The 10215-nt window shown below is 36.8% G+C and overlaps 1 protein-coding gene across 1 annotated transcript; it reads left to right on the top strand.

Moving 5' to 3' along the window:
* Positions 1 to 6673: 6673 nt before the first annotated feature.
* LOC113896603 (olfactory receptor 2W3) lies at positions 6674 to 9180 on the top strand. The gene has a single exon (XM_027548833.1). It carries the CDS (start codon positions 7153 to 7155, stop codon positions 8122 to 8124), a length of 972 nt encoding a protein of 323 aa, XP_027404634.1. The 5' UTR covers positions 6674 to 7152; the 3' UTR covers positions 8125 to 9180.
* Positions 9181 to 10215: the final 1035 nt, after the last annotated feature.

Raw genomic sequence — 10215 nt, 5'->3', positions numbered from 1 at the left:
AGTGGTTTGTCTTGTGAATTAACTAGTTAGCTAATATTCTAGCATGTTGAGAAGGCGCTGAATGAAGGGAACTAGTGTGGGGCTGATTGGGAACAGGAAGTGGAAAAGTTTCATCCTCAGGCAGAAGGAACTGAGCTAATTTACAGTGGTGATATTGAGGCTTATTGTCCCAAAGGGCAGATAAATTGGGAACACTGGGATTTATTAAATCTGTCTGCTCTCCAAGAATTGACTCCTTAATGTACATTTTGTGTGTGCTTCTGGGGTCTTCTGCAAATTTACCTTTTTTATTATAAGAGGGAAGGATGGAAGTGATCTGTATCTATATAAAAAACATATTCTACAAACCTATAAGTTCCACACATTTTCCTATGTTGAATATTTCACTCTTTACTCTGTGGCTCTGTAGCTATGTCTTCTCAAAAGATCCCAGATTATTATTTTGCTAAATCCCCTAACCAATTGATTCAAACTAGCCTGGTTTTCTCTGATACTGTCTGACCATTTTCAGGGACTCAATTGCTATTCATTTATTGACTTTTATTATTTATATTTTGAAAAAAATTTAGCCTTGGGGTGTCACATCACTTAAATAAGAACATTAAAAGCACAGTCATATATACACAGTCTAATAAATCAAGAGTTCCTGGTAATTGCTTAATTTTACCCTAGTTACTTTTTGAAACTAAAGTATAAATCCACTATGCTGACATCTTCGCTTCAAATCCTAAGTAAATAAATAAAATCAGTTGCCCTACTGGTTCCTTAAATTAATAATAAAGTTCTAAATTAACCATTGCACCTATCCAATTTTTCAGCTGTCTAGGGCAATGAGTCCTTTCTTTTTCATGAAAAAAAATTCTTAGGAAAAAAATGACAAAATACTTTTGCAGTATTATCAATAGAACTAGGGGAAAAAAATTATTCTTCCAAGTAGGATGGGACTGATTATACTTTGGCTAATTTTTAGATACATGATAATTCTCAGGAACAGAGAAAGGAAGCAAATATTCTGTCTATATTTATGGAAGAAAAATTGAGTCTCCAATTTTACTTACGTAAAGTAATAAGTCCTTTTCATATCAAGGAACAAATTTTCATAGTCCTCATTTTCTGTCTGGACCCTATGGGAGATTATAGAGTTTGATGTGATGTATACCTACATCACACCTCAGTGTATGTACTAATGACCCCTGTGGGTTCAGAAATTTCCCTAGAGGTTGGGGCTGTTGAGAAAACCAGACCACTGGTCCATCTCCAGTCTTTCTCAGGAGAACTGCATCTTACTGTCATCAGCATAATATTGTGGTCCACTTCCCTTATAGAGGAATGGGCCAACCCAAGAGAAGTGCCTTTATTTCCTCCCACATCTGGAATTGCACTTGGCTGGAGCACCTGTGTGCACACAGGCGGGAGTAAGACAACTCACAATCCTCCTATAATAAGATCCACACATTTTGACTTCTGACTTTTAATGATACCTGGTAGCCTACGAGTAAAAATGGTAAGTAGACTTCTGGATTTAGGAACTGTGATATTATAATTTGTAAGTTTTATGCATTTCTGACTTACAGCTCCCTAAACCTTGGAATTTCCTAAGTGTTGATAATAAATATGTCTTTTGTTATGTTAGTGAGGTGACTCTGGAAAGTACTTTAAGGACGGGGACAGTTATGGTTGGAATTTTCAGCCCCACCTCTTGACCTCTGGGGAGAGGAGAAGGGCTAGAGGTTGAATCAATATCCAGTGGCCAATGTTGTAATCAATCAATGATATTTCATGAAACCTCCATTAAAGCCCAAAAAGACAGGGTTGGGAGAACTTCCTGGTCAGTGAACATGTGGAGATACACGGAGAATGCCCTTCCAACATGCCTTGCCCTCTACATCTCTTTCATTTGGCTGTTTCTGAGTTATATCCTTTTCAAAATATACTAATGATCTAGTAAGTAAAATGTTTTTCTGTGTTCTACGAGTCATTCTAACAAAGTCATCTAACCTGAGGAGGGTGTCATGGGAATCTCTGATCTAGAGCCATTTGCTCAGAAGCACAGGTAACAACCTGGACTTGTGGCTGGGATCTGAAGTTCAAGGAGGGGATTGATGGAACCTTCAATCTGTAGCCAGTTGGTCAGAAGTACAGGTAATAGTTGGGCTTGCAACTGGCTTCTGAAATGGTTAGGCAGTGGGAGAAGTCTTGTAAGACTGAACATTTAACCTGTAAAATCTGATACTTTCTCTGGGTAGTATCAGAATTGAGTTGAATTCTCAGACACTCTGCTGGTGTCCAAGGTTTGTTGATGTAGGGATCCCGCTATCTACCATGTTGGAAACTAAGTCTCAGAATATCCAACAAAGGAGTTCTGCTCATCAATCTGCACCCTTTTGTTGGTTTGTTAAATAAATTAAAAAAAAACAACACATGAAACGTATCAAAGAAATAGAAAAAAGAAAATGATAAACATCCTCCTTGCTCTTGGAAAATGTATGGATTATGACTGACATTTGTTGTTCAGTCGCTCAGTCATGTCCAACTCTTTGTGACTCCATGCCAAGATGCAAATCTACAGACAAATACATATATAAAGCTATTTTTTAGTCATAAGAAAGCAATAACTTTACCAATGCAAAATAGTTTTTAAAGTATAATATATAAAAGTAGTGAGGGACAAAATATGAATAAATGCAGCATAAAAGTTCACTTTTTGTACTAGGGCTGGAGTTTGTTATCTGTCAGGCAAACATTAGAAAGTAAGATCTAAGATGTGTGTTTCATTAAAAAGAATAGCATTGAAAAGATATTATAGCCTCATGGGAGGAGATGGAGAAATGCCAGCTCTAGACTGGGAAGATCTAGGCCTGCTGTCCACTCTGAAATCATCAATCCCATTTTCTTTCATATGCCAGTATAGCTACTGGAATATGAAATTTGTGTGAGTTTGAGATTATTGAATCTGCAAGGTTAGACATGCTTAGGAAATAAACTAAAATTTTTAATTGTATGACTTCCTGCTCTCTAGGAGCTGAAAAAAAATATGTTTTTTTTTTTTTTTTTTTTGCTTTGTTGTTTAATTCTGTGCATTTCTGAGGTAGAATGGTGCATTTGGGGACCACAGTGTTCACATGCTGACCAGCACCTACAAGGAAAATAGATTTTACCTCTAGGTACAGTGTCAGCGCACACTCTCCTAAATGCTCAATTTAAAACATGTTTTAAAAATCAATAGTCTTCAAGCAGGTGATCTGTTCTGCTATCTCCAACTCCATGAAAAATCATATCTGAAAAACTGTGAGTAGTCAATAATTGGATTCATTTCCTGACCTTTCTATGAGTCATCACCCACGTGGGTAGGAAGAGCTTTGATCTCTCCAGTTTAGCACTTGTTACTGCTTTTTTTTTTTTTTTTTTTTTACCATTGAGCAATGAAGAGGAAGTGTTTCTCCAAGATAGGGAAGACTTGAACTACAATAGTAAGCAATGAATTGTTTATTCTTTGATCTCCCACGCTGTGCCCATGTATATAAAATGAAAGATAACTAGGTTATTGCCCATTCTCTCCCCTCACCAAGACAGTGGTGACAAATTCACATGACATACAATAAAATTCATTGTGTGCAAAACACAAGTGCATGATTGCATTAAATATGAAGATATTCATGGTGGCTGTAAAAGGTTCTTACGAAGTATAAACCACCTGTGGAGATGTGAGAAGGTAGGGGAGGCTGTTAACCCTGAACCAGTATGTTAAGAAGGACCTCAAACAGAGAAAGGAAAACTTATTATATTCCTTCCAAAGTTTGAATATAAGGGGAGAAATTAGTTCCTTCCCAGAGCTGCTTAGAAAGTGAAGGTACTCTGGATCCCATCTGAGAGGTGGGTTTCTTCCAGGTAGAAAGGTGTGTGATAGCAACAAGGCTTGTGGACGCTGTCTCAGGTCCCCAGTGCTTAGGACAAGTGTTCCACTTGAACAGGAGAAAAGGCACAGCTTCTTGATTGAAAACTAGCAAGAGCACTCTCTTTCAGTTTTCTTTAATTTTCCTGTGAAGAAGCCATTCTTGAAGCCAGCATCAAAGTTGTAAAAGCAATTCAAGAGATTGGATTTCCAGTTCTCTTGAAAACCACTCTTGCCTTGTCACTGCATTTGGCTCATCTTCAGCTCCTCATACTCAATTTTCTCTTATATCCCAGGATTTACAATTTTAAGAGTATGAAATTGTGCATCAGTTTGTTTCAAAACACTGGTGTTATTATGTAGACTGAAAATTTCTTTCAGTCTTTTTTTTCTTCCTAACTTCCTTTCTTCCTACTTTTCTTCCTTTTTCAGTTTGATAATTACATACATATATATATATATATATATATATATATATATATATATATAAAGGGGGATGAGGCAATGATTTCTGTAAAGAAGGAATAACAAAGTTAAAAAGATACATTAACTGATTTTAAAAAAGACAGAATCATTTCTAGGGAAATTTCCTAGGTATATAATCCTATACACATACATGTATAAATATTCTTTTTAAATTTTGTAACAACTCATGATTACTATTTCCTATTTTATAAACAAAGGATGTGTAGACATTAAAGTCTCCCTTAAACTCCATCTCATGTTCTAGAAGTGAGCCTTTTTGATAATTCAATGTACATATTTCTAGATATTGGTTCTATTTTGGTATGAATATTTATATATAGATTTACTGACCAAAAAGATGGGACCAGACCACATATAACCTCACTATACATTACATTTTGCCTTTTCCTTGTTTAAAATTAATAAGATTTTTGGAAAAAATGCCAAGTGAAGCCACATACATATATTATTTTTATTTAGTAGTTATTTGTTTCAAGTTCACAAGGTTGTTATTTATTAAATCATTTCAATAACTGAACATATATATTATTTCTGAGTATTATCTGTCTCAATCAATACTATAATGAAGACTTTGGAGGAATTACATTACATGTTGTATGTTAATAAATGCAGGACAGATTCCAATATTCAGAATTAATGAGTCAAAAAAACCACATGTGATTTAAAATTTTATAAGGTATAATTGTTTTTGTTAAAATAACATGAAGAATGTCAGCATATATGTTATTCATAATTAATGATCTCTTCTAAGATTCTGCCAAAGATACTATTTCAATTTAAATTCCTATCAGGAGTTAATGGGCTCATTTCCCCACACTTTCCCCAACTCTGTATATACCACACCTATAAATACATATCTAAGAAGCAAATACATTTATATTTATACTTTATATACGCAATCATCAGTGAGAACAATTCTGATGTTTTGTCACATTATTGTAAATAATTATTTTCTGTAAAATGCTCAAATTATTATCTACATTACTTTGTTACGTATTTTCTTGTTAAGACAGCTTTCAGTTTTAATGTTGAAGTTCGATAGTATTGACATTATTCTTTAGACTTTGTTAGTTGTCTTTTTGTAGTATAGATTTTTTTAAAAATATGGAATCAAATATATATTTTGCTTCATACTTTCAAAAATTGCAACTTATCTAGTGAGATCTACCTAAATCCAAGATGATTAGGAAAAAGAAAAAAAAGAGCAAGAGAGAGGTGTATTGAGCAATGGTTGACTTTCTTATAGTGGCTGTATTTTTAACACTTTAAATATTTGATTTGTAATTAGTTTTGTTGAAAGGAGTAATTTAAGGATCCACACTCCCCAACCCCAAATGCCTTTTCAGTGATCATGTTGTTGTTCTTTTTTCTTTTTTGTTGTTTTTATTAAATATTTATTTATTTGGCTGCATCAGGTTTTAGGTGCAGCTTGCAGGATCTTTCTCAGCAGCCTGATGGCTTCTCTCTAGCTGTGGTGTGAGCTTAGTTGCCCACAGCATATGAGATCTTAGCTCCTCAGCCAGGATGGAACACATGTCCTCTGCATTGCAAAGTGGACTCTTAACCACTGGACCACCAAGGAAATTCCGATCATGTTAAATTATTATATTTTCAGTGTATGTTTGATATATATAAGGATAGTTTCTCCTCATTAGACTTTTTTTTTTCCTTCAGAATTTTCCTGCCTAATCTCATTTTTATATGTCATATGAGTTTTATATAGCATACATATAAACTTTCATATTTACCAACTTTTTCATATTAATAAAATAACAGAACATATGTGTAAGTAGTTTGAGTATTACCATATTAGATGGGAAAACTATGTAAAGGTAAGTGATCTTTCAAATAGCTTGTAATGGTATCTTGTTGGTTAAGAGATCGTAACGGAGGAGATTGGAATTGCAACTTAAATTGTTTGCAATCTACTTCTCTATATCTATCTGTAAGACTTGTGGTTTTGTCCTCAAACATTCTTTGCTTTGAATGTGATAGGTTCTTGGAATTGCAATTTGATAGAAATTCTGAACATATATGTGAATAATTGCATTAAAGTTGCATTATCCATTACAAAATGTTATATTTTTTCCTCAAGCAGTATATAATATTTTGGAAGAAAAGAATTATTCCTTCTATGCAAGACCTATCTGAGAGAGAGAGAGAGAAAGACATACACACATAGGGACAGAAAAATAGAGACAGAGATGGCAGGAAAGAGACAAAGAGAGATTAATTTTATGTGCATATTATTTAGTAATATTTTATTGTCTTATACATTATCTGTACAGATACTTTAAAATTACCTCAAGAATAATAATCAAACGAGTGAAGTGTCTTTGGGATAAAGAATAGACAAATATTCTGCATAAAATGGATATGTCTTTGGGCCTTTGAGGTTACAGCAGGAGCTTAAGAACTTGTGTCTCAAGAAGAATCAATAGTTGGGCCATGGGAGGATTTATCTTTCCTGACTTTGGGATTAGAGGCACTACCATCAGTGAAAGATAAAGACTCTAAGCCCCATTTTCTGTGTTCAAAATTCATTCTGCCCCTTCTAGAATACGATAATTTACTTAACATACATCTGTCTCAGTTTCCGTTTCTGTAGGTCAAGGATAGTAAGAGTGCCAACTTTGTACCATTCTAGTTGGAGTTAAATGAGTAAATAAATGTAAAAAACATAGAAGAATGCCTGTAAACATTCATAGTAAACACTCCATTTTATTGGCTGTTCACATTATTAGTATCAATATTCCTCTTCAGGTGCAGTAGAGATGGATGGGACCAATGAGAGCAACCAGGGAAATTTCATCCTTTTGGGATTTTCTGATCGGCCCCATCTGGAGAGAATCCTCTTTGTGGTTATCTTGATCGCATATCTCCTGATCCTTGTGGGCAACACTACCATCATCCTGGTGTCTCGGCTGGATCGTTACCTCCACACTCCCATGTACTTCTTCCTTACCCACCTCTCCCTCCTGGACCTTAGTTTCACCACCAGCTCCATCCCTCAGCTTCTGTATAACCTAAATGGACATGACAAGACTATCAGCTACACAGGCTGTGCCATCCAGCTCTTCCTATTCCTGGGTCTGGGTGGTGTGGAATGTCTACTCCTGGCAGTCATGGCATATGACCGGTTTGTTGCAGTCTGCAAGCCCCTGCACTACATGGTGATCATGAATCCCCGGCTTTGCCTAGGCTTGGTGTTGATAGCCTGGGGCTGTGGGGTGGCCAACTCCTTGGCCATGTCCCCAGTCACCCTACGCTTATCCCGCTGTGGGCGTCACAGTGTGGACCACTTCCTGTGTGAGATGCCTGCCCTGATACGAATGGCCTGTGTGAATACAGCTGCCATTGAGGGCACTGTCTTTGTACTGGCAGTGGGCATTGTACTCTCACCCCTTGTATTTATCCTGGTCTCCTATGGTTACATCGTGAGGGCTGTGTTACAAATTCAGTCAGCATCAGGCAGGCAAAAGACCTTCAACACCTGTGGCTCCCATCTCACAGTGGTCTCACTTTTCTACGGAAACATCATTTACATGTACATGCAACCTGGAAACAGCTCCTCCCAGGATCAAGGCAAGTTCCTCACCCTCTTCTACAACATTGTCACCCCACTCCTGAATCCCCTGATCTACACCCTCAGAAACAAAGAGGTGAAGGGGGCATTGAGGAGGTTGTTGCTGCATGACAGGGAGAAGAAAAGAGTAAGAGTGAAAGGACCAGACAGGCATCTCTAGCCTGGTTATGAACTCCATCAGGCACCATTGATGGAATCTGCAATTGTTGCATCAGATCTGGGTCTTACCTTTGCTTCCCAATTTATTTACCTTTCCCTGGACTTCTTTACAACTGGTTTAGTTCCATCGAAACAGTATATGTTTTGATGAGTGAACTGGAAAACATATATCACCCAAAAACCTCTAGGTGATCCGTAAAGCAGGTATGAAGACACAGTGATATAGATATAAAGATGAGTTTCTCCAACTTTGTACCAGAGTGCCAAGAAGGAAACTTCTTTTCTTAATAAGATTTTGCCTTTGTTGTTGTTTGTTTTTAATGCACTAATGCAATGATGGGTGTTTTAGTGAGAATGATCACAGATCAATCACTTCTCTTAGTCAACAGCCATCAACATGGGAATTCAGCATAGGGATGCTTGCATTTTTCAAATTGCTATCCAAAGCTTTTCATTGAGTCATATGTGTTGTCTACACTTTGTCCCCAAACTTTGACATTTTCCCCAAAGTTTGTTGTAAGAACTCTGGATAAACCAAGAAATTAACCTATAACAATAATATGTGTGTCATTTAAATCTTAAAGCATCACTATTTCTCAGGTATGTTTTTATTTTGTTAGTGAGAAGGACCTGATGTTTATTAAGTTCCTGTTATGAGTCAGGTGCTCTTAAGTCATCTAAACTTCTCTGCATGTGTGGAGATCATATGACTTGTATTACCCTTATTTTGCCCATATGATATTTGAGGCTTTGAGGTTAAATCATTTACTCAAATAGAACTGAACCAAAAAATTTCTCCATGTTCTATGTGACTGATGATTCTATTGCTACACAAATTTTTAAAGAGTAAAAATATGTAAGCATTTAGTAAGTAAAACAAGCAGCATGACTTATTACCCTTCTTTGCATAATACAGTCCCAGATGTAGGAAAGGAAAAAGTTTTCCTGGGACCTTTTTGAGTGTCTGGATCTGAAATTAAACTTACAAAGATAGGTTAATGGGAGAAAAATCACACAAATTTATTTAATATATGTTTTTCATGGCATAGGATACTTCATGAGGAAATGCTGCTGCTGCTGCTAAGTCACTTCAGTTGTGTCCGACTCTGTGTGACCCCATAGACGGCAGCCCACCAGGCTCCCCCATCCCTGGGATTCTCCAGGCAAGAACACTGGAGTGGGTTGCCATTTCCTTCTCCAATGCATGAAAGTGAAAAGTGAAAGTGAAGTCGCTCAGTCATGTCCGACTCTTAGCGACCCTATGGACTGCAGCCTACCAGGCTCCTCCGTCCATGGGATTTTCCAGGCAAGAGTACTGGAGTGGGGTGCCATTGCCTTCTCCGCCTGAGGAAATGAAGACCCCCAAAATTGTATTTTTTTATTCCACATTTGATGAAGAGTGGACAGTGGTGAAGAAATTTGATAGGCAATGGGAGCTGAGCTATTGGTAAGAAATTGGGGAAAACTTAGCAAGGCATGTGTATTTAGATGCCTCTCAATGTTCCTCCATCTTTGAAATAAAAATATTCCTTTCCTCAAGGAACACGAAATAAGAAGGGTAACCTCATTGAAGGGTTTTATGAACCACTTCAGATGAAGGTCAGAAAGTCCTTCCTGCTCCTGCCTTTTCACAAATGTCTTCAACTCAAATATGCAATACACCAAAACGCCATATTTTGAGACAATATGTACTGAACCCCATCAAGGGTTTCTTCCAATTAATGTGCAAATGAATTACCCAGGATCTTTATAACATTTAGTTTACTAGTCTAGTAGGATCCTGAAATTCTGCATTTCTGCAAATTTTCCAAGGGATGCCCTCACTCCCTTGCTGCTGCCTCTCAGATCACACTTTATTTATTTATTTTTTTTTTCAGATCACACTTTAATGCCATAGGAAATTAATCACCTACCAATTTTTTTAGCAGGATACACACACTCTGGAAAAATCTGAGATAGAACTCACAGATTAAGGGGAAATAAAATGGGGAAGAAGTAAAGAGAAGAGGCTGACTGAGTGCTGCCATCCTGTCTATTCTCAGTTCCCTCAACTTCACAGCCTCTCCTTCTCCACAGTGAGCCTTGTATTCTC

The sequence above is a fragment of the Bos indicus x Bos taurus genome, chromosome 7, assembly GCF_003369695.1.
Source record: "Bos indicus x Bos taurus breed Angus x Brahman F1 hybrid chromosome 7, Bos_hybrid_MaternalHap_v2.0, whole genome shotgun sequence".
Classification (NCBI taxonomy): Eukaryota; Metazoa; Chordata; class Mammalia; order Artiodactyla; family Bovidae; genus Bos; species Bos indicus x Bos taurus.
The sequence above is the reverse complement of the archived record's forward strand: the minus strand, read 5'-3'. Positions and strand labels throughout refer to the sequence as shown.

What these genes read in the sequence shown, in the direction of transcription:
- LOC113896603 (XM_027548833.1), top strand. Translation starts at nt 7,153, where the DNA reads ATGGATGGGACCAATGAGAGCAACCAGGGAAATTTCATCCTTTTGGGA.